At 45.7% G+C, this 27281-nt stretch overlaps 1 protein-coding gene across 1 annotated transcript; it reads right to left on the bottom strand.

Annotated features, from left to right (window-relative positions):
- Window positions 1–545: 545 nt before the first annotated feature.
- On the bottom strand, window positions 546–27217 carry TOGARAM1 (TOG array regulator of axonemal microtubules 1). The gene is made up of 22 exons (XM_083732357.1): window positions 27111–27217; window positions 23519–23570; window positions 20233–20367; window positions 18831–19115; window positions 17958–18220; window positions 17421–17653; window positions 16651–16751; window positions 15475–15642; window positions 14470–14568; window positions 13532–13710; window positions 12465–12621; window positions 12005–12082; window positions 11644–11797; window positions 11424–11529; window positions 9212–9447; window positions 7925–8083; window positions 6474–6600; window positions 5178–5299; window positions 4804–4996; window positions 3631–3850; window positions 3155–3241; window positions 546–1797 (listed from the first exon to the last, which is right to left on the bottom strand). Exons 4-22 carry the CDS (start codon window positions 18847–18849, stop codon window positions 1544–1546), a joined length of 2955 nt encoding a protein of 984 aa, XP_083588483.1. The 5' UTR covers window positions 18850–19115; window positions 20233–20367; window positions 23519–23570; window positions 27111–27217; the 3' UTR covers window positions 546–1543.
- Between the last annotated feature and the right edge of the window lie 64 nt (window positions 27218–27281).

Below are 27281 nucleotides of genomic sequence, written 5' to 3'. Positions count from 1 at the left end.
CAAAGGTAGCCCCACGTAGAGAGCATTGCAGTAGTCCGAGCGAGAGATAACCATGCTAGGAACACACTCCTGATCCCCCCCCCCAAACTGGACAAAGCCCACTGCTCCTCCTTAATTGAGGCTGTGCCATGATCTGAGTACCCTTGGTTACACTTCGCAAGGATGGGGCCACTCCTTTGGAAAAGAGGGTTAGTATGGCAGGTCTGGTATGTCTGCTTTCCCCCCTCCCTCCTCACATCTTCCCTCCATCAATAGGTTTGTTCCATAAAACCATCTCTGAAAGTGGCGTTGCCGACATGAACTTTCTCGGAAAGTTCATATGGCTGCAACAAACAACAGCCCCAACTCACAGACTTCCCACATAGAAGACTGATTATGCACAGTAGTGAACTAAATGGTCCGATACTGACCTCCCCCCGTTTTCTTTCCAAAATGGTGCATCTTGACGGCCACTTTCCCCCTAATTCCATGGGGATTTTCATGACATACATTTTATGCTAAAGCTCCCAAAGTAAATTTCAAGTCTTATCAACATGAGGGAATCATTTTTACAGAAATAAATCCATTTATTTTTTTAATAACATTTTGTTTTTGTGTTTCAAATGAATACAGTACTTGTAGATGGTATAATTTCGAGAGCAGAAGGAACAACTGGCACTAGATCGCTGAGGATTGCACAGCAGGGCAGAAAACTGAACACCTTTATAAATTCTGGACAGAGATAAATTCAGTATTATTTTTTCACACTAAAATATGGAAGCTATATTCAACACGTGACATTTCTTTTAAGACATGTGTTGTTCAAAATATGTAAAAATTATTTGTTTTCTATAAATTTTGGTTAACATGCTTCATTATAACCTGTTAAAAGTTTTACAAGAGTGTGCAGATAATGATGCCCAACTGTCAAGCAGATGTCATACATCAACAGCAGCAGCAAAAGCAAGCGAACACTGCACAATCATGACTGGGACTGATTTTAAAAATACATTTTTTTCCACAAATATCACACAGAACCCTGTTCTTTATAAATGTGCCTCTCAAAAGTTTTTTTCCCCCCTCCCTCTTAAGGCTACATGAGAAGACATGTCATAACATGATTTCATGATTAGAACTATTCCTATTTTTAAAATCTCATCTTCGTTAGCGCACACACAGGGCATTGTCCCACTGAGTCTACAGAAGAGTGCAAACAAGCAGAGCTGACTTGCTTTCGCAAGACATCCATTCCCCAACTCCACAGAATTCTTGGAACAGCACCAGAGGGGGGAGAGTTCCCAAGCATCATACTGATTTTGGTTTCGGCCTGGGACGTGTACCGGGGGAAGGAAAACCCAGTAATTAAAAGCAGTCAATCCAAATCCACTTCCACGTGAAAAGCACAGGCACTGTGAAGGAATGCAGCGAGAGAGAGAGGGAGGGGGATGCTCCACTCGACCCCACGGAAAAGTGTTTGCTGTCAGTTATTCAGTAACCTGTAGGAACCGTACTGTCCATGTAGGTGCATTTATTCATGCACACACCTGCACCTGCTCAGTCTGCTTCAGGTAGCTTGGTCAAGGAATTCTTCCAGAGTTCTTTTGATGTGGGGGGACTGGGACGAAGCTTGGATCAGCAGGTTCTGACCCATTTGTGCAAAAAGCGCTTTGGACAATTTAGCAGTGGCTGTCCGAATATTGCCGCCGGCTCCGGGCAAGGAGCCGCTGTTGGTCATGTTGCCCAGCAGGTGCCACAGGACCACCAAGACCTTCTGCTCCACGGCGTGAGGCTTGCGAGGATATAGCTCCACCACCAGCTCTGGATTCGGAACAACAAAAAGGGGGAGACGGAGAGGGGGGAGGTAACTGGTCACACCAAATGCACGGCAGGAGGCTCTCTTCCCCACCTCAAGCCTTGGCCTGCTCAACCTGAGCAAGAATGCAACTGAAAGCATGCAAACTCAGAGCATCTTCTGGAAAGGCCATCAATTACCGTATTTTTCGCTCTATAGGACGCACTTTTACCCCTCCAAAAATCAAGGAAATGTGTGTGCGTTCTATGGAGCAAATGCAGGCTCCCTGGCTTCAGCGATAGCAACGCGAAGAAGCCTCCGAAGTGCAGAGGTAGCGCTCCCTCTGCGCTCCGGAGGCTTTGCGTTGCTTTCGCTGAAGCCTGGAGAGCAAGAGGGGTCGGTGCGCACCGACTCCTCTCGCTCCCCAGGCTTCAGGGATAGCCGCCTGAAGCCTTTGGAGCGCAGCGGGAACTTGCGCTGCGCTCTGAAGGATTCGGGTTCCTTTTGCTGAAGCCGGGAGAGCAAGACTCTCCTGGCTTCAGCAGAGAGGGAGAGAGCTGCGCAGCGCCCCTTCAGCCAAGCGGGAGGAGAAATGGAAGGGGCTCTGTTTCTCCTGCTGCTTTGCTGAAGGGGCAGAATTTTGTTCTTGTTCTCCCCCTCTAAAACAAAGTGCGTCTTATGGTCTGGTGCTTCCCATAGAGCAAAAAATACGGTAAGCCCACAGTGCTCCAAACAAGCTTTGTGGGGAAGGGCCCAGCTCAGCAGCAGAGCACAGTGGAAGGCCTTGACTTCAATCCCCAGGGAGGGTTAGGGGAGACCCCTGCTGCCAATGCGTGTAGACAGTACAGTGGTACATCAGGTTACATACACTTCAGGTTACAGACTCCGCTAACCCAGAAATAGTACATCAGGTTAAGAACTTTGCTTCAGGATGAGAACAGAAATCGCGCAGCAGCAGCCCCCCATTAGCTCAAGTGTGCTTCAGGTTAAGAACAGGTTCAGGTTAAGAACGGACCTCCGGAACGAATTAAGTACTTAACCCGAGGTACCACTGTACTGCCATAGATGGACCAATGGCCTGACTGTGTGTGAGGCGGTTTCCTCAGTTCTTAAGCTTAAACTCCTGCTCTGCTTTCAGCTGTTATAATGGAATGGGACGTCAATGAGCTATTTCACATTCGTTTTGCATCCCTTAGGTTGGCAATAACCTTCCAAGCTGCCTGGCACCATCACGGACCCCGCAGAGCAAACTATGCCATTGCAGAGTCTCGAGTCTTTAAAGAGTCATTAAAGAGTCTCGAGCAAACAGGTCCTGCACAGGCTCATCCTGGAAGGGCGAACTCCGGGTATGAAGGCACGGCAGCAAAGCACGAAGAGCCTTACCTGCAAGCTTCTCCGTGATGTCTTGCTTGGCTTTCCCATTCAGAAACTGGGCCTTTGTGCAGAACGGCTGAAGCAGCAGGTAGTTGTCTAGATGCAGAGGAGGGAGGGAGACAGAAAACCAACTCAATGGGAGTCTCAGGAGGGCTACATGTATCATATACATCCTGTGTTTGATGCAGAATAGCCAGGAAGGGAAGCCTGGCAGAATAGCCTGGCAGGGAGGTGCACAGAATGAGGCCTTTGGAATCCTAAACACACACACACCCATCAAAATTGGCTGGAGGCCTGCTCCAGTTTGGAATCATTCCTCCACAGCCTTGAGCGCCAGTGTGCCAACACACAATGAACAGATGCATAAACTGAGCAATGGGAAAAGAAACAAAAGTTCTTGGTTGCTCAGCCCCAAACCTGCTGCAAATTCCTTTTCGCAACCCTGTTTTCTGAAGCGTGGCTGGAAGCTAAAAAGGTCCCATTACCTAAGTGTTGACAAAGAGCTTGGATGACGTTTGTGGCAGCGGCGTAGATGCCTGGATTCTTGGAGTTCAGGTTGTTGTCCACCAAGGCAGGAATCAGCATATTGATAATGGGGGACAGCTTCTCTTTCAGCAGAGGAATCAGGCGGTGCATCGTCTCCAGGGCCACCTGGTTGACTTTGCTGTTGGAGTCGTGCAAGCGGGACTTGAAGGCATCGAAGATCTAGACAAGGGCACAGGATCACAACAGCTGGAAGCCCCTTTCCTCATGCAGATGCAGTGAGCTGACCAGGCTCTGCATGCTGATCTAAACGTGGTTGATGCCCCAGGACAACAGCACACACATCAAGCGGCCTACTCCCAACACTTGTGGGGAGGGCAAAACAAAGGAAGAGGCTGCAGACCGCTTAGGTCAGCGTGCATCCCACCACCTCTGAAAACTACAGTCAGTGAAGGAGGTAGAAATCTGGGCTTCTTTTGTTTAAGAAATAGCCGATACATGAAAAACAAGTTAATATCAGATAATCAAAAAGGAAACAGGGAAACTAGGCTCCTAAACGACCTGTTCTCCTGCTCATTCTGCAGTGTGGTAAATTTTTACTGACCATTTTATAGAGAGCCATGACTGAAAAGGCTAACTTTGTCAAAGGCTCTGCAACACATTGATGTGCCAGGAAGAGCCCAAGCGACAGTCCCTGGTGTCTAAACCTGGTGCCCAGGCCATGAGGGGCCTTGGTCCAAATCCCATGGTGCAAAGGGGTGAGTGGAGCATGTGTCCAGGAAGAGGGCAGGGTGTGCAAAGTCCCATAAAGAGATCGAACACACTTGCATTTCCATGTACGTTTCAGTGGTGGGGCCACAAGGTGCCATACCCAATCCCTGCCCTTCCCAACTCAAGGGAGCTCTTTCCCTGTGCCCTTCGAGAACTGCTGCCAGTTGCAGTAGACGACACAGGTCTAGCTGGAACGGTGGTCGAACCCCACACACATCATTTCTCCCCCTATATAGCTGTGCTTCTACCTATAGGGACAAACAGGCTCCTCCTTTGTTTAGAGCGACTCTCCCTTTCCCCTCGGAGCCATGATATTGTCCAATTTCAATCTCCTGGTTTCTGCTCTATGGGATCCCCTGCTAGCTCCAAGAAGGATGTTGAGGGCTTTTTCCTTATACGGTTACCTTCACAATGTTTGCAACAACAAGGTCCTGGTTATTTTCTGTGTCTGCCAACAGCTGCTTGATTCCATTAATTCGATCCCGGAAATCCTTTGCGTTCAGTAGCGTCGTTATGACCTTCACGTATTCCGCACTTTCCAAGGCGTTACGGGGAGCTAATTTCCGGGGCATTTCGCGTACTTCTCTAATCTCTCTGCTGAAAAGAAGAACGTCAAGAGGTTTGCAGCGGAGCTTTCCTATTTCTGCAGCCTTTGTAATAACTTCAGAGAAGGCCCATAGAGTTCAATAGATTCTAGAGCTACGCAGGAAAGGTTCCCAACTCCTTAGCCCATTTGCCCCCCCCCCCAAGCTTTTGAAGCAGGAAGGCACAACTGTACCTGTCGCCAGCATTGAGCGCTTCTCGCGAGACAGAGGCTGATCTCAAATTGTCCATGTTGTTGGTGTGACCCCTTCTTCCGCCCTTGGCCGAGGGTGTGACTATCGGCATCTCTCCCAGACCCTGAAATTGCATTACAAAGACAGGGAGGGTTATATCCAACTAAGTTCTATTCAGAGAAAGCCCACTAAAATGAATGAGCCTAAGATAGTCATGTCTACAGGGCCCTGCAGGATCTGATTTCTTTCCGCAGGGCCTGTAAGACAGAGTTGTTCCGCCTGGCCTTTGGCTTGGAGCCAATTTGATTCCCTCCTCTTTCTTTTTCCTGTGATGAGGCTGCATTTTAATATTTTAATGTTTCAATATTTTAATGTTGTATTTTAATCTTGTTTTTAAGTTGTATTCATTCAACTTGTTTTTATTATTGCTTGTTAGCCGCCCTGAGCCCGGCCTTGGCTGGGGAAGGCGGGGTATAAATAATAATAATAATAATAATAATAATAATAATAATAATAATAAACTTCAATGGGTCTTCTCTGAGTAGGATTAACGTTGGATACAACTCCAAGAGGGCATCTGGGTAAAAAAATTAAGGGTAGAATTCAACATTGTGTTACTGCAGATGTTTCATCTGCACAAGCACATCAACTTGCCAGACAGAACAATCTCCCACCAAGTGCTGTTTCAGGGGTTCTCTCTACCACCCCAAGAGCGAATTTTTGGGGTGCACAAGGAAAAATATTTATGAGGTGTTCTCTACCTAACTGGTGGAAAGGGCATTAGTTGCAGAGTTCTAAAAGCAGTAAGTCAGTTTCTGAAAAAATCCAAGGGTCAGGAGGCTAATGATCAGCCTCCAAGTATAGTTTCTCAGACAGATAATAAAAGCAGCAGCAAACAATAATTGCGTCTGTTTGTAATGTAGACCAACTAATTATCTTACAAGTCAGGGACTGCAAGCAGGACTTGTGAAAAACTAATGAGGGAAGACCATTGAGCTTCCTCACTGTTTGTGATAATTAGAACTAAGGATTGTTCCTCATGAAGAGTATCAGATGTCACCTCACAAAGATGGTCTAAAGTATTTCTGGATATTTTAGGTGGGATACAAAGGTGTCATCTAAGTGACAACCAATGAACACGGCTAAGACAAAGGCTCTGCTGTCTGTCCGACTCTTTAAAAAAGAAGCTGGAATTGTCAAGTTGGCAAAACCTTGGCAGTTCATCACTACTTCCAAAATCTGACAAATCTCCCCGCCTCTTGTTTTTAATACATGGCGTTACATTCTTCACAGCCTACCTTCTGTCGCAGGCTGCTGACAGTTTCCTTCACGTAAGGCAAGTCCTTTGGCAGCACATACTTTTCAAGCATCTTGTCGAAGTCTGCGTGTGTCATCAAAGTGAAGAGCATCTTCCGTCCATAGTACCTGCATCCACCACAAATCAGCTGAGTAGATTTACACCCATGAACATAACACAACACATGTCTATCAGGCCAGATTCTTTAGTAAAATAACAGCAATAATAATGCTTGACTGAGGATACCGGAGCTCAGTCACAGACTCATTGTCTCTCTGTCTGTTTCTTTATTAAATTTGTATACAGCCCTTCACCCGTAGATCTCAGGGCTGTTCACACCCTGCCCCACCTCCCTGGGATGTACGTTATGAAGCACTATAAATATATGCTCTAAATAAAGACGTCTTTCTGTAAAATGTACAGTATTATTATTATTTGAATTTATATACCGCCCTATACCCAGAGGTCTCAGGGTGGTTCACAGAACAAAATCAAAATATAAAACCACAAAATATATAATCAAAATAAAAACAACTCAATAACACACCCACCCCTATCATATTTGTGAAGCGTTTGAGGGCTCATGTTTCCTGCATTGTAGGGGGCTGGACTAGATGAACCTTGGGGTCCCTCTTCCAACAGTTCCAATGGTACAATGAACCACAGGAAGGCATTTATATAAAACCTTGCATTTATATAAAACCTTGCTTCTTGTCGCTTTGCTAATTATGTACATACAAAATGTATTCTCTGCATGTGTAAAAAAAGGAGCACAAAGAGCAGCGAGATCAAAAGTTGGGAATCACGACAATAACTGTATTTGGAGCCAGATGTCAATCAGTAATTTGCATATGGAGCCTCTAGTGATGAACCAATTTGCATGAACTTAACACACACAAAACTGCAGCTGGAAGACAAATTGCACTTTTATGTTATGTTCTCATTCTGAACCAGTTTAGAAATGTAGAAAATTTTCAAATGGTGTTTTCTAAAGCTTATACTGAGATTTTTCAAGCTTGAAAAATCAGCTGAAAAAAATGTGACCTGAGCTTCTTTCATTTCCTTCCCAGTCTCTGATCCGTCAGCTATTTCTGCCATTACATATTCACATTTCTTCATGTGTGAATCTAGGTTTCCAGACAAGTTGGGAGGTCACAGCATCCCATACAGTGGTGCCTTGCAAGACGAAATTAATTCATTCCGCAAGTTGCTTCGTCTTGCGATTTTTTCGTTTTGCGGAGCGCGGATTCCCTGGGTATTAACGGCTTTAAGAAAAAGGAAGCAAACCCGCAAGACGTTTTTGTCTTGCAAAGCAAGCCCATAGGGAAAATCGTCTTGTGAAGCAACTCAAGAAACGAAAAACCCTTTCGTCTTGCGCGTTTTTCGTCTAGCAAGGCATTTGTCTTGCGAGGTACCACTGTATTCCTTTTCGCTCTGCATCTGCTCACTCACCTTGTTTCTTGTGATCCGTCTTGGACAAATTTGGCTACTGCAGACAGAAGCTTGTCGGTCACATCCTTAATGCCCGACAACGCTCGGCCCGGCCCCATGTGCTCCACCACATCTGACAAGTGCTGGGCCGCACATCTTCTCACTGCTGTGTTCAAGTGGCTAATGGGAACGAGAAGAAAGGAAAACATCCGCAAGAGAGAAGTGTGTGAAACAATGATTTTGAAAGCAGACCCTAAAAACTTCCACAGCTGCACAGCAGAACCCTTCCTTTAAGCTGCTGATCACAGCAATGTGGAGATCATCTGGAGTTAAAGCAGTGGATCTGGCTGGCTGACCAATAAGCAGCCCCACTCCATTCTCCCAACGTAATCTGGACTAGAGAGCAGGTGCCTTGTAGGAATGTGCTGACAAGAAACCTTTCAACAACTGACAGTTTTGTTTCATGCAGAAGCAGCAGCAACCAAGGAAGAACTCCTATGAATCACTGTTGCAATAAAGCGGCTCTCTCAAAGTTCTGCTGCAGGAAAGAAATACTTTTCTGAAGTGTGATGAGCGACTGGTTTATGTGACGGGGCTTCTGCACTCACATAGAATTTGCCTGTCCTAACTTTCTACCAAGCACACCTTTCAAAACAGCTTGCACACATTTCTAACCGGACTTCATCTCAATAGTGCTCCCGTGTGAGTCCCATTTCTTCCAGTGGAGCTCACACAGCAAGGATTAACTACTGCTATTTACCATATTTTTTGCTCTATAAGACTCACTGTTCCCCTCCTAAAAAGGGGAAATGTGTGTGCGTCTTATGGAGCGAATGCAGGCTGCGCGGCTATCCCAGAAGCCAGAACAGCAAGAGGGATTGCTGCTTTCACTGCATAGCGATCCCTCTTGCTGTTCTGGCTTCCGAGATTCAATTTTTCCCCCCTCTTGTTTTCCTCCTCCAAAAACTAGGTGTGTCTTGTGAGTCTTATAGAGCAAAAAATACGGTATTTTATTTCATTTATACCCTACCTTTTCTCCAAGGCCTCAAGGTGACACACTTAGTCCTCCTCCTCCTCCTCCCCATGAGGAAGGTAAGGCTGAGAGGCAGCAACTGACCGAAGGTGGAATCCAGTGAGTTCCATGGCCAAGTGCAGATTTGAACCCCAATCTCCCAGGTCCTAGTTCAACACTCTGGCTGCCATACCACACTGGCTCTTATTATGAACTACATTTGTTTGACAACGAAGAGGCCTACAAAGGAGCAAAGAAGAAGCAGGAGAAAGCTTTGAAGAGTCCCAGAGGCTCACCTTTGGCCTCCGTTGATCAGAGACGAGAGCGCCCGTGCTGGTGTCACGTTGTTCACCATGGCCTTCAAGGCTTTGTCCACATCCTCCCTAATGAAGGTGTTCAGTTCCCCAGCCTTGTGCAAGAGGACTTTCACCGTGTTATCCAGTTCTTGATCCATGCTCTTTTTCAGGTAGTTGAACAAGTCCCCCAAGCAAACCACGGCAGCTCGGGAAACAACGGAACGCAAATTCTTCACCTGTGCGAAAGAAAAGACCTTGAGTCAGATGATGGTGGCAACGGTTGCCTTAAATCCAGACGAGACAGCAGAGGCACTGAAAATGTTTCCCTAGTCTTGAGAAAATAATAAATTGCCTGCGCTGGACAGGATTGCAGTCTGAGGGTGCTTCTGGGTCCAGCTTTGCCACTGGAGGCCCAGTGTAACTGATCCTTGAGTGGGAGAGCTTGACCACAGTAGCTCAGGCAACAGGGACTTCTAGGACTGGATAACTGCAATGCACTCTATGTGGGGCTTTCCTTGTGCTTGACCTGGAAGCTACAGTTAGTGCAGAACGATGCAGCATAGCTGCCGACTGGAGTCCTTGTCATCACGTAACACGTGTGCTCAGAGATCTGCACTGGTTGCAGATTTAGTACTGGGTGAAGCTCAAGGTGTATACTGGTATATAAAAGCCTTAACAGCTTGGGAACAGTTTACTTGCAGGGTTGCCTTACCCCAAAGGGCCCACCCCTGGCACTAGTTACAAGTATCACATAATACAGTGCTACCTCTGGATCCGAGCGGGATCTGTTCAGGAGCCCCGTTCGCATCCTGACGTGAACGCAACCCGCTTCTGCGCATGATGTCATTTTGACCGTCTGCTCATGCGGCGAAACCCAGAAGTAACGCATTCCGTTACTTCCGGGTCACCGCGGAGTGCAACCCAAAAACGCTCAACCTGAAGCGACTTCAACCCGAGATATGACCACACCCACACCCACCCACCCACGTGTGGTAAGCAGGTCTAGTCTGTCTAGTCTTTTCAGCACCTGCATAAAACATTTTTTGTTGAGGCAAGCCTGCATAGACATGTAAAAGCTGATGTCTTTTAATCTCTTTTTAGTTTACTGCTGATTTTAATTGTCTTTCAAATGTTTTAGCCGCTTATTGTTACTGATAATTTTAATTTCTTGCAAACTGCTCAAAGGTTTTGTTACACTCAAGCAATATATGCATTCTGTTAAATCAACTGTTTTGTTTGCTACTACAAAGTAACATGGCTGTCATTCTGGAACTCAGAAGCACCTGCTGCCCCAACTCAGTCCAATAGAAAATGCCAATGAAATTAGAGGAACCGAATTCAAGGACCACCTTTGCTTAGGCCTGGTAGGCCAGAACAGGCACCAAAAATAGTATTTTACCCACATCCCATTGACAGGCATAAAAAAGACCCAACTTCAGTATCTAGCAAGTTACATAAAATTATCGGCTGTCCTATGTGCTAGCAAATTTAGACTGTGACCCTAACCCCTCTTAGCTGGGACTGAATCATGGTTAGGATTTTGCCACGTACCTACGGGACTGCCTCTCCTGGTATGCCCCGCGGAGGACCTTAAGGTCCACAAATGACAACATTCTAGAGGTCCCAAGTCGCAAGTTAGATTGGTCTCAACTAGGGCCAGGGCCTTTTCAGTTCTGGCCCCGATGTGGTGGAACGCTCTGTCACAAGAGACTAGAGCCACGCGGGACTTGACATCTTTCCACAGGGCCTGCAAGACAGAGCTATTCTGCCTGGCCTTTGGTTTGGACTCAGTCTGACCCTTATGTTTCCCTCCCCTTATGGCTTTGATCTATGGGTTACTATCAAAATGAGGCTGAATTTAAAATTGTATTTTAACCAGTATTTTAAACTGGTTTTTTTCTTTTCCCCCTTATTATGTTTTTATTGTAATTTTATTGGTGTTAGCCGCCCTGAGCCTGGCTCTGTCCGGGGTATAAATAAAAGTTTATTATTATTATTATTAGTTGTTGTGGAAGTAACAAGCTGAATGAACAATCAAACTTTTAGATAAAGGCTTGAGGGGAGGTAAAAATGAGGCAGGTGTAGAAGGAGCCGAGATGCCAATCACAAAAAAGGCAAGTGGCTGCAATGCTACACCCACTTCAATGCTCCCCTCAAAACCATCAGCCAAGAAATTGCAGGAGAAGATCTAGATAGGAGAGGCAAGGTTAACCTCCTGAACAACAGACAGGCTGGTTTCGTGCAGCTTTGCCGTCAGCACATCAGGGTGGTAGGCAGAGAGGCACCTGATCCAGTTCAGGCCTTCAATCTTCTTCTCCCTGTGTTTGAAAACAGAAACAACACAAAGGTATGCAAGCAGCACTGGGCGGACGTCAATTCTAATTGCTGATGGCATAAAAATAAAGAAGAGAAAGATAACCTGGGACACATACCAGTCGTCTTCCGCAAGATAATGCAGGGCTTCCGAAAGAGCAAGTTCAGGTTTAGGGAAGGGTCTCAGTTCGGATGGTTCCATTATCTCTGGACTGTGCATGACAGACAGCACCCGGTCTTTCAGCTGCATTCGTGGACCTGGAGAGACTTCCCCTGCAAGCAATGCCCAGCTGGTGATTCAAAAGTGCAATGGGACTAGTAGCACATGACAAGCATGTGGCTGCATAGGCAGAGCAACCAGAGGCAGCCCCAGCCCCAGGGATGGCCAGGTGTTCCCAACGGAAGAAGCAACCTATCTGAGACGCCCCACAATACGCGACACGGCAACAATCTCTTTATATTTGAGCTGCAAAGTCTCACCTGATTCTAGCAAGACCGAAGGCTGTGCCCTTTTTACACTTGACATTCTCTTCAACAGAGGACTGAAAGCAGCATTTCCTGAGGGCAAAGAACCAGCTTTCATCAACAGCATATCTCCATAAGTTACTTAAATCACAAGCCTCTTTTAATCTTTGTACAGCCCCCAGCCAATTTAGAGAAACAAGTGCTATGCACGCTCCAAACCACACCAGAAAAAAATCCCATTTGGAGTAAGAAACAGAGCTCAATGAATCTTAAAAGCACTGTTGCTTTCAGTGTTTCATCCCTCCTTTCCGATCTGCACACAGAGACCAAGCAGCCTGCTAGAGGAAGAAAGGCCTCTCCCTCCATGCACAGCACAGAAATAAGTGATGGAGCTGGACCTGCAGGTCAGTGACTTTCACAGGTCCATTTACAAGGTGGCATTGCAAGAGCAGTTAAAAACAACAACTTGGCTTACTGGTTTCGGTTGTCTTCTTCTCCGATTCATTGTGCTTAAGCAGTTCCCAAGTGTGAGATTCCTTTCTTTCAAGATCTCTAATTTCCTGATATTCTTTTTCTTCTCTCTTCTTCTGTCTCATCTTCTCCCGGGCAGATTTGGATAAGGCAACTTTCATCTGCATAGAACAGAAAAGTGTACTTTTTTATGGTAAGTATTTTTATACCCACCGTATCAGAAAATATCAAGGTGGCATACAATGTTAAAACAAAAAATGATGCCAGGCTCATCAAAAATAAAATAGCTATGAAGGACCGTTGGCATAAAAAGTTTTCAAGAGACACCTGAAAGTCAAAATTTCTAAGTATTATTGGTAGATTCTCCAGCAGTCTGACTTCATTCCTGGAGGACAACAATATCTTAATGGACAATGTGACATAGCACTTCAGTGAGAAACAGAACAAGTGCTCTTTCCCTCACAATAATTTCCTCACCTTTTCAATCAAACACCCACCCACCCACCCCATTTTGGTACTCAAATAACATTCCCACAGCAGAAAAACAGGATGATTCAAGCAACAGTCATGCAAATAACACCATGGCTGCAATGTTAACTCTGATGCACTTTGCACCTGAGTGATCAGCTATTGAGAGGTCAACAATTGCTAAGAGACTGCAGATGGCTGTAGCACATACTTTAGCACAAAGGAGAAATGAACAAAAGTGAAAAATAAGTCTCCTAACCAGAGTTAAGAATAAAATAGGGCCTCGCTCAGCATTATCTAGCCTAGTGAAAAAAAGGTGGTGCTTTATTGTTTAAACTTGCTGGAACCTTTTAGGATAACAGAATGGGATCATGCCGGCATTTGTCACTGTGCCGCAGTATGTATCAGGAACTATTTGCAATTCGTTCCTGAGCCCATTATCTGTAAGGCGCGTTATTTGGCCACATGCAACATCTTAACACATTAAACAACAACAAGAACAAAATGCGATTGTAGCAACTGTGGCACACGGGTGCATTATGCATTTTCAGAAAGCTCGTCTTTGTGACAGTCCCCCTTCTGCAACGTCTTTTCCATTCTTACATCTCTTTCGTTTTCCACATCAAAATAAAGTGCAGGGTTCTGCTGTTGGACGGCTCTCCCGTAGATCCCGGAAAGCGGCTCCATGCTTTGCTTGAACGAAGGTGCATCTCCATTCTCCATGGAGAATATCAGGGACTGGCCGTAACTTAGTGGAGCCGAAGGCGGGCTTCCAAACACTCCTAAAAAGACATATACGGCTCACTGGGTTATCATGAAAGATCCAACACTCATGATGATCCCCCCCCCCCCCGGTATACATTATTTCTTTAAACACAACTATTTTATGCACAGGTTTGAACAAGGTGACAGCACCAAGTTCATTCAATGTGCACAGGAACTGTTTTCTTTTCTACCTTTCTTTGCCTCTTTTATTGCCAGCAGGAAAAGGCAAGCACAGCTACCAATGTGCAATTTTTTGCACACACCGAGTATATTATTTGCTCAGCAAGAAATGTTTGCACAGGACCATGTGACATCCCACTCCAACAAAAACACATACAAACGAGTTGGGTGGGGGAGAAGAATGATAAAGCAAAATATATTTTAAGCCTTCCTGATAATTCTATTATTTATTTATTTATTTATGAAATTTATATCCCACTCTTTTCTCCACAAACGAGTCCAGGCTGGCAAAAGCGATGAAACATCTTAAGAACAATTTCATTCTGGATGCAGACTGGGAATTTAAAAGAGAATTAAAAAAGGAAGATCTTCGGTTGGTGCTGAAAAGGCAACAGGGACGGCGCATGTCCGATATTCAAGGGGAGAGACAACACTAAAGGCCCAATTCCTCCATCGGGTGGAGTGGACCTCCTGACAGGATGGTTTCTGAAGGAGGCTCTGCAGAGCCCAGTGACTGACTGGCTGCATAAGGGGTGAGACAATCTTTCAGGCCAGCATAAGAAGCATTGTAATCAAGAAGTGCTTGTTTGAAATACCTTTTCCAACAATGACTACAGAGTCTTCTGACAAGGCACTCGGTGAAATGAAGTCTAAGCTAGTTAGCTGCTGTAAACTCGAAGTGGGCCCTGTAAACCCTAGGAAAAACAAAAACAAAAACTGGGTGTTAAGACTACCTATAATTCCTCATTAAGTTATTTGTGCTTTGCATCCACGACATTGAGAAAGTTCCTTTCAGGTTTTGCATTTGATATCAACAGTCAAAACCAGTGGATCCAGTACACAAGGTGAGCGTCCACTTACCCTCTGGAGCCTTATCCAAAGACAGGGAAGCAACTGCTCTCACGGAACCCCTGCATGCCTACTGTTAGATTGGCTTCAACCAGAGCCAGGGCCTTTTCAACTCTGGCTCCGGCTTGGTGGAACGCTCTGCCTCATGAGACCAGGGCCCTGCAGGATCTGATTTCTTTCCGCAGGGCCTATAAGACAGAGTTGTTCCGCCTGGGCTTTGGCTTGGAGCCAATTTGATTCCCTCCCCCCCCCTCTCTTTTTTTCCTCCTTTCTTTCTTTCTTTCTTTTCCTTCTCCTGCGATGAGGCTACATTTTAATATTTTAATGTTCCGTTATTTTAATGTTGTATTTTATTTTTGTTTTTAAGTTGTAATCATTCATCTTGTTTTTATTATTGCTTGTAAGCCGCTCTGAGCCCGGCCTTGGCTGGGGAGGGCGGGGTATAAATAAATTATTATTATTATTATTATTATTATTATTATTATTATTATTATTATTACTACTACTACTGCAGCACCGCACAGCTCTGGATCAGGTCCAAAGCGTGTGCCGTCACTCTCATAACCCCCAGAAAAATTCCTCCAGTTTAACTTTAAAACGTAAAGCTAGATTCTAACACATCTGAAGGTAACACTTTACTCTCTCTCTCTTTCTCACACACAGAGCATCAGAAAGGAAGACTGAGGATTCAGGCCCAAGCTTAAAGGAATAGAGTAGAAGCCCCTCCCTTCGGGCACCCTCCACCTGCTCACCTTTGGTAGATTTACAGTGCCTTTGGTGCTCTTTACTCTGCCCTTTAAGGATGGCGGGCGATGCTACTTTCTGTCTGTCCTCTTCATAATCTCCTGATCCGTTCCCGTAGCTCAGGCGCTGGCCGCTGATGCTCACGCTGGAAGCCGCTTTTTCATGAAACATTATCCCTGGAAGGTAGAATCCACAGCAAATTGTTCCCAAGAGCAACACAGGAAGCCGCCTAAATTTGCAAATGCCACAGTCCCAAGCTGGCCAGAGTGTGAATTCTGCGTGTACAAACTGCCTGCAGGAGGTATGCCTGCCTGGCGAATTTTTGTCACAACTCGGTGAAAAGAGTTAACACATGTATGATATGGGCTTTGGGAGATAGTTCAAAGAAAACTAGAATTTAGGTCTCAGTACATGTTTGGGGAAGTAGGAGGACATCCCCCAGGTCATGTGGCTGGGGTAGAAAACTTTCCACTACTATGTTTTTCTGAAAGAAAAGTTTCTAGTTCTAGAAACATTGCTTCATAAAATTGATCCATTACCAGCCAAACACCAAGTCAAAGTTTTTATTAACTTCTTTAAAACAAATCTCACAAAAAGCATGTATATTTATGTACAGTCATTCTAGGACATCAAAATTAATATGCTGACAGTTTGCAGTACCTTTATTTTCTTAATGTGTAGAGTCTTCAAATATTTATAAGATTGTATCGACCCCTCCCAGCAATACAGTTGAGTCACATCATATGTGCATTGTATTTATGCAAATTCAACTTTACACGCCCAGCTGCAGCTCCATTCCAGCCTTTTTCTTCTGTCTGCATCACACTCTGCCCCCCTTCCTCCTCCCATCTCTGCCTGCCTGCCTCCATCCTTTCTGGGGAGGAGGGGAGCCAGCAGAGACACGGAAGAGGCTTCCTTTTCTTTCCCGGCCAATGAAAAGGTAATTTTTGCTATGTGCATTTTCACAGTATTACGCCCAACCTTTAGAGCCCAACCTCCACATATGATGCGACCTGATTGCAAATCCACATTAAAAAGCTAGCTGGGTCTAAGGCTGCTGCCTGCCCACCCTCTTTCGATGGCCCGGAAGGTCAACAAAGGGAAACCCACCAGAGCTTTCAGAGACACTGCAAAAAGAACAACTACATTAAATCCACGCTGTCCTTATGTGCCCTACAGACTACCTGTGGTGGGACTCTGCTCCACGCTTATGGGACCCCGATTCCGTGTTGGTGAGAGCTTCATTGGCTGGGAGTTACCTCCAAGGAGAGGGAATATGTCCGACCTGTGGCAGAGAGGAAGGCACTTTTGTTAACTCGTTCCTACCCTGCACAAAGTGCTCCAGCTTTCACTATTACTCATCCAAGAGATTTTGCGGGAAGGAACCAGCTCTCTGAGGACCGAGAATACACAGGAAATGGAGTAACTTCTTCACATGGCCCAGAGACACCATCCCTCCAAGTGGGCGTTTCACTGCGCACAGAACAGCCACTAAGAGCAGCTTCCAGCACCCGGAAGAAGGATGGCAAGTTCAAGTTTCTCTTTCAACATCCCTTCTAAAGCCTTTATCCCAGTTGGATATGAACTGCTTCTATGCAAGTGCTGTTGTTTTAACTGTTGTTTATAGGAGTTCAAATGAGGGACAAGGAACACAAACCACCGAGCCTTGCTTGGAGAATGGCACCCAGGAGGCTTCAGCAAGCGCATATTCTGGAGCACTGGCATAACATGTCCCCAGCCACCCCCATCAGTGCTCAGCAACCCTTGAAGTCTCCAAAAGAAAGCAAGGACTGCCCCTCTACAGCTCAGTGACTGAACACTTACTTTGAACGCAGGAGGGCCCAGATGGTTCAGTCCCCTGCATCACCACCTCCAGGAAAAGGCCCAGATGGGATAAGGAAACCTCCCCCCCACAGCCTGTGGATTCCCTCCTCGTGCTATGAATGACACTCACATTGTTCTCATTCCCTGAGGGGCTGTCGAAAGCGGGGATGTCACAGACTCCTGGCTATACACCCCACTTTCGCTGTAGGAGCTGGTGCTTGGGGACGACAAGCAAGAAGGAGACTCGGAGGTCAGGTCGAGTTTCAGGACAGAGTCTGGGCTCTCGAGGTCGGAAGTGCTGCCGTTTAGCTTTGCTCTCTTTTTGGCGGCGCTGTTACGTAAGGAGCGGAGAGAACTCTGCATCTGAAAAGGAGGGAAGAGTCGTGATCCCAGCTGGAGGCTGTGAGGAAGCGCAAGTGTGAGGTTACAGAATTATTTGCTGCCTGCCTATGATTGGATCCTGTAGTGAGGAGCAGGAATTTTGTTTAAAAGATGCGTCATCTCACCCCCTCCCTCCCGCAGTCCCTATGATAAGAAAGCAACATGGAATACAGAAACTACAAACAAACCTGTGTTGGCCACAGGTGTACATCCTATAGGAAGCCCAGGAAAATAATTTTGCTATTCACCCTTTCGTAACAGTAAAAACATCACACTGAGCCCCCACCTCTTCCTCATCCAGCTCCTTTTCATTGACATTCAACTCTGAAAGATCAATGGCCAGCTTCCTGTCCCTCTCATTCAGCCAGATGTCTTCTGGCTCCCCATTCTTGTGTCCCACTATGTTGATTTCCACTCTGTCAGGTAAGGGACTAAGGCCCCTGGGGATGGGAGGCACTGGTTTTGTTCCACTCAGGCCTCTCCGCGAAGCCGGCGATCTCACAAAGGCAGGTTTCAGCTGAATGGGAGGCGTATCCTGTGGCTTTGCCTCTGTATCAGAAAACACACGCAGAGAGAACACATTCAGAACATTTTAAAAGTGGAGTTTTTTCACATACAGAAGGGAACGACATTCTGCACTACTGATGCACAGTCCACACTGGCTTTTAATATTGTTTCCTAGATATGATTCAAGATGCTGGTTTTGACCTATAAATCCCTCAACGACTTGAGCCCTGCAGACCCCAAGACGGCTTCTTCCCCCGCTTGTCACAATGCCAGTTACTCACCGACTGTCAAACTCCCTTTCTCTGGAATTTGCCAACTCCTGAAGTTACAGCCCCTTTCTAGAGGCAAAGAAAGATTCACCCTATTTGGGCAGATGCTTAGTGACTGAGCAGTAACATGTAAAGGAAGTGTGTGTGGGAAGCAGTGTGCAAAGGAGAAACGCAGAGATTTCCATGGTTGTCTGCTTCTTGCCAGTGCTGACCTCAGCCTCCCTCCTCCCTCCTGGGACCTGGGAAGACCCCCCCCCCCCTTGCTGGAGACTGGGTTGCAACAGGGTGAGGTGGCACTTTCCTTTTGCTTCTCTTTTCGGCTTTGGCAACCCTTCCTTACCAGGCTCAGGACTGCATCAAGCTATTTCCACCAGGGCTCGTACCTGCGTCCTCCCCTGCCATCGGGCTGGAAAACTTCTTCTGATGACTAGGTTTTGGAAGCCCTTCGAAACTCTTCAGAGGCCAGGAATTAGAGAAGTCCTGCGACTTCTTGAGCGAGTCCGCAGGAGGGGAGGTGTGCTTTGGACTGTGCCTGGGCGATGAGAATGGGTAGGACGGAAGGATGAAAGCTCCTTGGCTGGGGTGGGAGCCCAGGAGAGGTGGTGCATGCTCAGGTGGGCTGCAGAAGGTCCGCTGAGGCTTGCTGGTGAAACTGAGGCTGGCACACACTGCTTGGGAGGGGAAAAGAAATGCACGATCCCGGTTAGAGAAGCATGAAAGGAAACACAACCATTTAAAAACTATTTCTCGTCTAACTTGTCTGATAACCAATCTTCAAGCACCAGTCACAAAGAGAGATTTTCCTTGAAGTTATAAGCATATCAAAAAGGACACGTTACTTTGCTTAACTGATGGTCTGTGACATACAAATGGCTCCATCCACTTTGGCTTCACTGGCATAAATAATTCGGCATAATTTATTCCTTCTCTGCCCCCTACTGCAGATGTAATTCTGCACTATCGGTTTGGTGAACAAGCAGCTGGTCTGGAGCAAGAAGCAAGGGCCCTGTGCCCAAGGCTGGCTGAATGAGCTGTGCTCCATACTTTCCTCATGCTCTTTGCCAGGGTTCCTGCTTCCTAACAAGCAAAAGAAGAAAAAAAGGCGCAGCAGCTGCATCACTGGGTACTCACTGCTTGCAAGGGCTCACCATTCATTTCAGAGGAGGAAACTGACCCATACATGCATTCATTGCGTGAAGAAGTAATATATAGCACAGAGCTTTGACCTTAAAGGGCTTCAGAACATAATGAGTCCTATTATTATTGCTACAGTTCTGCAGTCATGCACATGCTCTGTGCACCTCAGGTTAAAGATGTCAGACAGCAGAAAGCCAGGAAAGACTTCTGCTCATGGCCCGGAAAACCATTGCAAGTGCTTTGCCAGTTTGAAGAGGAGGAAGAGTTTGGGTTTGATATCCCGCTTTATCACTACCCGAAGGAGTCTCAAAGCGGCTAACATTCTCCTTTCCCTTCCTCCCCCACAACAAACACTCTGTGAGGTGAGTGGGGCTGAGAGACTTCAGAGAAGTGTGACTGGCCCAAGGTCACCCAGCAGCTGCATGTGGAGGAGCAGGGAAGCGAACCCAGTTCACCAGATTACGAGTCTATCGCTCTTAACCACTATACCACACTGACTCTTGGTTGAACCAATAATCTGGATCAACACAAGCCATCCTCTTATATGCTTTGCAATGCAGATCTGACCTGTCCAACAGAGTGCTACAGGGCACGCTGGAATGGGTCTGGCATGCACAAATGCTTAAAAGATGGTCATTCTACAAATACCTTTATCTTGCCAGGGATTGCTCAGTCCTAGAAACTGCAGATCAGAATCCACACTGCCGCTCTTCCCGCGAGTGTGAGAGAAACCAAGCAGCCCGCATTTTCCTGGAATATGAGGCTGATGAGAGGCAATCACACCTTTCAAGCAAAAAAAGAAAGGGCAGTCAAGTATGCTTCCATAAGCAGTGACACTTTAAAGCAACTTTAGCAAGCAAAGAGACCACACACAGACACGCAACCACACAGCCCCTCTTCTGGGATTTCACACACTCCTTGGGGGACTCTTGAGCGTTCCCAGCACCAAGTGTGAAGAAGCTCCCAAGGCAACCTTGCAACAAGCTTTCTTCATGTGCACAAGGCAGAATAATTTAACTGGCAAGATGCGGAAAAGACAAGAGTTCCTTTTCCTCGGGGCACAGCAGTTTCTTCTAAGTACTTTTTGCCCTAATCGATCCAGGACAGGGAAAGATAAAAATCAAAAGCAGCCCTTAAAAAGAAAAAAACACATACAACTGAAAGCATTCCAGTAGTTTCACATCTCCCGCTCCCCCCTCAAACACACACACTTGCATTCTAATTGAGCTCATCCTAGATGAACTCCGAAGTCCCTCTAAACTGGCACAGTCCACCCAGAGGCAGGTGCACAATGCACTGCCAATAAAAGGGAGCAAAGCAAGTCTGGTCTTGCCCAAGTATGGCCTTTTCAATACTAAAGTGGGAAGTGACAAAGCTCGGCTCCTTCTTATTACGAGAGTGCAAAGAACTTTCTCAGGAGTCACTATTATAAATATGCTAACCATTCCAGACTCACTCCATTAACTTCTCCTGTTCAAGGACTGGCACAGCCCTGGCAATAACTTCCTACGAACCAGTTAAACACACCTGAAGTCAGCTGCAGCATCTCCCTTCCCCGCATTTGCCCCACAGATCCACCTGGCTGAGCTACTGGGATGCCTCTCTGCAGATCTAGCACTTTTCCAGGGATAGCCTGCTGTTTGGTTACAGCTTTCAGATCCACTAGCTTAAAGAACACTAGGGAATTATTTCTATTCACCGGGGAACTGAGTCATGCACCTGACCTAGTAGGCTTGAAGTCACAGACTGCCAGCCGATGGGTGGTGACTTCAACTGGTATGCTCAAGTTCGCTATGGGGAACTGAGTTGTGCATTCAATCAAACCCATGACTCTACCTGCCACACACCTGGCATAGCGTATGATGTTGGGTAGGTGGTCGTGGTCTGGGGAAAACAGCCTCACAGGCCAAACCAAAACCTGTGCCAGACAGAATTCAGCCCATGGACTGGAGGTTCCCCACCCCTAACCCAGACAGACAGTGGGGTTCAGTGAGCTGCCCCCCGCCATTACCACGTTTTCTACACAAATGCAAAGCAATAGGAAATAGCTGGCAGTTCTGCGAAGAGGAAAGATTTAGAAGTAGTTCAGTCTCTCCTAAAGATGAGGGACTCACCAAATAAGAAAAGTGCTTTACTCACACATTCATTTCAAAAATAAATGACTGCCAATTTAAAAGGAAGGAAGGAATGTACCCATAGGTAGGAAAATAACATGTGGGCTGGCTCCAACTCAACTCCCAGGCATTCACATCACCACCACTTGTTACTCTGAACTTTCCCCCAGTTGTTAAAAAGGGGGGAATTATTTAATAGCCATTTCCCATGAAACAGCCCAGAAAAATTTAATAATAAAAACTACCACCAATAAATAAAGATATATAGAAAGGCAACTTCTGTGCCAGTAAAGACCACTTAAAAGGCTTGATGGAAGACCAAAGTTCTTCACAGGCAAAGAAAAGACAATAAAGACACTACCTTTCTGATGGGACAGAAAAACTCAAAGAGGCAAGAACTCAACTGTGCAATGGAGGAATAATTATAACAACCTTTTCTTAAAAGAAGTTCAGGGGCTTGTCCTGGATTCTGCTATTTCCATAGAGCTTTTCATTCAATGTCTAGGGCTTTCCCCAAAGAACCAAGATTCTTGGAAAGGTTTCCAGGACAACAAGAAGCTTCTTCAGGGTCATTTCCTTAAAGCAGCCAAATTAGTGCTCAGCTTGCTCTTTCATTCAGGGTAGATTTGATTTAAATCAAATAAATTTAAATCACGATTTAAATCATTAGTCAGTAAGACTTGATTTAAATCAATAGTCAGTAAGGCTTGATTTAAATCATTATTATTTTTTACAGAAAGACTCCTTGCTGGTATAATCTTACTATTTACAACCAGATGAAGGTTTCATTTTTTGAATAATAAATTTTCAGAGTAGTTTTTATAGTTATATCAAAAATTACTGATTTGGTTATACTATTAGAAATACATAGAACAATAATTATGAAATTATTGTGAGGTTCAATAAGTTAACTGTTTATATTTGGACAACTTTTCTGCTGTACTTTATGGGAAGGAGAAAAATAATAATTTCCTTAATAACAATTTAAACAACTTATTAAACTAAAACAGTAACATTATAGCATATGTATCCATGTTTGTTAACTGATGTTGTTAAACGTTTGTTTTTTTAAAAAAACTTTGAGCCTTAGCACACATGAAAAACTTAAATCCTTATTTCCTGAAGAATAGCCTTTGGACTATAATGTAACTTAAATAGAAAACTTTCTTTAGAAAGATTTTTCCTCCAAAAGCATTTTATTTTAAAAATACAATTTAAATTTAAAAAATCAGATTTTAATTTTTTAACAAATCATATTTTATTTTTAAAATCCACCCTGCTTTCATTTCTGCAGAGTGAGCACTCCCCTCCCCCCCTGGAAATCCCTACTGACAACAGGTGTGTTCACTTGTAACAGGAAGCCATGGTTTGTTCAACAAATCACAGGTTGCCTTACAGACCAGCAAAGGCTCTTGTCATGTGCCTTTGTAGCTTGGCTGGCTTCTGGTATGGAGCGGCCAAACAAACTGAGATTAAGCAAGGATGTTGGGTTCAGATGCAATGCCAACTCATCGCTGAAACAAACCACAGTTAAGTCTACTGGCCAGAGTTTACATGTTAGCCCAATCAATCCAGTATGCGGCAGGATCAATGGGTTCTAAAACAGGACTGTGATAAAATCTACTGGGTTGTAGCCAATCATGGCTTTGTTTTAGCAGAAAGCACTTCTCCCAGATTCGGCACGGAGTTGGGGGTGAGGAACGCCATCCTATGTGTCATATTAAGAGAAAAGGACCGATCTGGAGGACAGGGACCCCTCTTCCTTTGCACCATTGCGTGACAGTGAGTCACTTGGGCCAGCACACACATGCAGCACTTACCTTGCGAAGGCCTCAGTTTTGGAGACTGCAGGAAATCGTTGGATGGCGAGAGCTGCAAGAGAAATAGGACAGAGGAGGCATTAAAATGCAATTCAGCCTTCTTCCTTGTAAAACTAGAAAGTGATGTGGTCACATGCAATGGACAACTGTGCTGAATCTGGACCTTGGGAGCCTGCAGGATAAATGTTTTAATCGGGTAGTCGTCTTACAAAAGTTACAGCATTTTCAAGTACCATACTTTTGCCTCCATCAGCCTCTGGGACAGCTCAAACCTGATTACCTTTAGAAATTGCGAGTCAGATTAAATTTCTGGCACACTCTAATGGAACACTCTGCAAGCTGATCGGACAAACAGAGAGGAATTTTTCATTATATTCTTCTTCCTCTCAGTATTTCTGCGGCTCCTAGTCTTCCCCTACCTTTCACTACTGTTACTGGATCACTATGAACATTCCTCATTATAAATTCTTTCAGCTATTACTAACAACTTGTGTTAATTTGTAGCAAAATATGAGCTCACTGGAATGCGCCTGAAGGTAATAATTAATTTGCTCCATGATCCTGGGAAACATTTTTGCTGCTACTTTCAAGAATCAATTCCCAACCACGAGAATCATACTTCTTAAATCCATCTTTCAACTGACAAACATTTAAAATACAGAAGAAAATCCTAAAAAACTTAAAGTTTTCAGTAACAAAGAACAAGCCCAGTAGTAGTAGTAGTAGTAGTAATAATAATAATATTAATAATAATAATAATCACAATAATATTAATAGTACAGTAGTAGTAATAATTTAATATTTATACCCCGCCCATCTGGCTGGGTTTACCCAGCCACTCTGGGTGGCTTCCAACAAAATATTAAAATACAGTAGGCCATCAACATTAAAAGCTTCCCTAAACCAGGCTGCATTTAGATGTCTTCTAAATGCCAGAGAGTTGTCTATTTCCTTGACATTGCTGGAAGGGCGTTCCACAGGGCGGGCGCCACTACCGAGAAGGCCCTCTGCCTGCTTCCCTGTAACTTGGCTCCTCGCAGCGAGGGAGCCACCAAAAGGCCCTCAGCGCTGGACCTCAGTGTCCGGGCAGAACGATGGGGGTGGAGACGCTCCTTCAGGTATAATCTTTAAGCAAAATTACAGTGGAGAAACCACCAAATAATTCCTCCCTGAAATTCTACAGATACCTGTAAAATTCAAGCTTCAATCTGAGTCTCACTTTATGCTGAATCTGGTTAGTCATGTGACCTGTGCAAGAGTACAGTGCCCCATAAGGGGATGTCCTGGACAGCTGACAAGTATGTGCCACAGACCCCCCTGGGGGAGGGTGCTGCAGATCACCAATTGGGAACCATTGATCTAGATCACTATAAGTGATGAAGGATGGTCAGCACATAATAAAATAGTAATGATAATGGACGGCACAAGCTTGCAAATAGCTACTTGTCTAGTGGTCTATGGGGTATGAAATACTGCCTCCAGAAGATGAGGCAAATGAGCTTTTGTAAAAAGAAATCCCACCCTCCTTTTTGATCTCAGCTAACGTAACCTAAACATATCTGGGTAGATGGACCAGGGAAGCCATTCACCATTAGCTCCTATGAAGACATTTCCAAGGGTGTGACAAGAAGTGTGTGAAGGGTAGCTAAAAGTTATTACCTTTAAAAAAACCACTATTCAAGCTTCTAACGTGCTGAACCTTTAACCACAGGCATATTAGAATCATAATGCCACTTGCACTTTAAAGATTGCTCCCTCTTCTATTCTATGGATGCCAATGAACCTGCTTCTCCAAACTGTCTGCTGAGCTTTTCCTCCCCACAGCTCTTTGCTGCACCAGCAAAACCCTCGGCTCCTGTGGCGTGAAGACCACACCATTGAAGCTGCAGCATCCACACCACTTGGCAGGGGCCAGTTTGGAGAAAATGCGAATAGCCATTTCCTCTTCTTGACCTACCCTATGGTAGCCAGTGGTGGCCTAGTGGTTACAAGTGTCCAACTAGGACCTGGGAGAGACCAAGGTCCAAATCCCGCATTCGGCCATGAAGCTCACTGGGTGAGACTTTGGGGGCCAGCCACTGTCTTCTCCCAGCCTAACCTACCTCCCAGGGCTGTTGTGGGGATAAAATGAGGGGGGGGGGGAGAACCGGACATGCCACCTTGAGTTCCTTGGTGGAAAGGCTATGAATGTTTCTTTTGTCGCCCTACCTTGAACTAAGAACACTCCATCTTCTATAGCTGCCCCATCCAACACACCTGCTTCTCTAAACCACATGCCAAGCTCCCCCCCACCCCCATGGCTCTCTTCCGTGCACTATAACGAAAAAGAAGAAGAGTTTGGATTTGATATCCCACTTTATCACTATCCAAAGGAGTCTCAAAGCAGCTAACATTCTCCTTTCCCTTCCTCCTCCACAACAAACATTTGGTGAGGTGAGTGGGGCTGAGAGACTTCAAAGAAATATGAGTAGCCTAAGGTCACCCAGCAGCTGCATGTGGAGGAGCGGAGACGTGAACCCGGTTCCCCAGATTACGAATCTACCGAAAAAACCCTTTGTCCCCACCCTCAGCTACTGCAGGGTGCAGAAGCCATTCAACAGAGGGACGTGAAGTTTCAGCATCAGCACCGCCTTGCAAGAGCCAATCTTGGAGAGGATGCAACCAGCAGTGCTGGGCTAGGATTCAAATCCCACACTAGAGATATAAAAGCTATTTGCCATATAGCCCCTTAAACCTAGGTTACAGGTGCACTAATGGAATGTTTAGGTGCCTTTTCTATTTCAAGATGACAAATGTCAGCTCCTGTCAGCTCCAGCTAAAATCTGACTTGCACCATAGCATGGCAACAAATCTATGCTGCTGTGTGCCAGCCAGACAGTGGAGATGTCAGCTGCCATCCTGGCACCCAGTCGTCTTCACTTGGTCGCAAGTGGCCAATAGCCAGGTGCCAAATGCACAAGAGGGCAAGAGCAACCCTGGTTCCACCTCTCCTCCCTGATAAAACAAGGGCAGTGAGCCTTGGAGAGGCACCACTAGTATTCCATTTATGAAATCCTGTGAAGTCTTCAACTTGATCGCTTTAATAATACAGTGGTACCTCGGGTTACGTACTTAATTTGTTCCAGAGGTCTGTTCTTAACCTGAAACTCTTCTTAACCTGAAGCACCACTTTAGCTAATGGTGTCTCCAACTGTCACCACAGCGTGATTTCTGTTATCACCCTGAAGCAAAGTTCTTAACCCAAGGTAATATTTCTGGGTAAGCGGAGTCTGTAACTTGAAGCGTCTGTAACCCGAGGTACCACTGTAGTTACCATTTGAGTTGTTTTAACCTGTTGGTCAGCAACTTTTGTCTTTCCGTTTTTATAGTTAGTTTACCTCCTTTCTCCAGTTTTGTCTTTCAGCTATTTTTCAACTGCTGGTCTACGACAGTAAACCAGCTTCCCAAACTATGTGTGACGACTCCCTGGCGCATGGAAAGGGGTTAGCAGTCTGCGACGCTTGTAAAACTGAACGCACCGGTGATCCCAACCGATGCATGTCTAAAAGCATGGACAGCTGCGCTGCAGACTGCCCGGAAGGCGGGGACTCACCGGGGCAGCGTCGCTGGCCTTGGCGAAGCAGCATCCTCGCCCGGCGGGGGCGGCGGGGGGCCTGTCGCTCTCCCAGGGCAGCTTCCCCTTGCCGGCGCTGAGGACCCTCCTGGGGCAGCCGCCCTGCTCGGCGAAGGGCGCCAGGCCGGCGGCGCTGCTGGCGGCGGCGGA

This window comes from Podarcis gaigeae (genome assembly GCF_964106915.1).
Source record: "Podarcis gaigeae genome assembly, chromosome: 1".
Lineage (NCBI taxonomy): Eukaryota > Metazoa > Chordata > Lepidosauria > Squamata > Lacertidae > Podarcis > Podarcis gaigeae.
The sequence above is the reverse complement of the archived record's forward strand: the minus strand, read 5'-3'. Positions and strand labels throughout refer to the sequence as shown.

Excerpts from the sequence above, each read along its gene's own strand:
- TOGARAM1 (XM_083732357.1), bottom strand. Across the intron at positions 14,569-15,474 it reads GCACTGTAAATCTACCAAAG|GGTTTACAGGGCCCACTTCG; the intron begins GTGAGCAGGTGG and ends TGTTTTTCCTAG. Across the intron at positions 9,448-11,423 it reads GCCTGTCTGTTGTTCAGGAG|GTGAAGAATTTGCGTTCCGT; the intron begins GTTAACCTTGCC and ends TCTTTCGCACAG.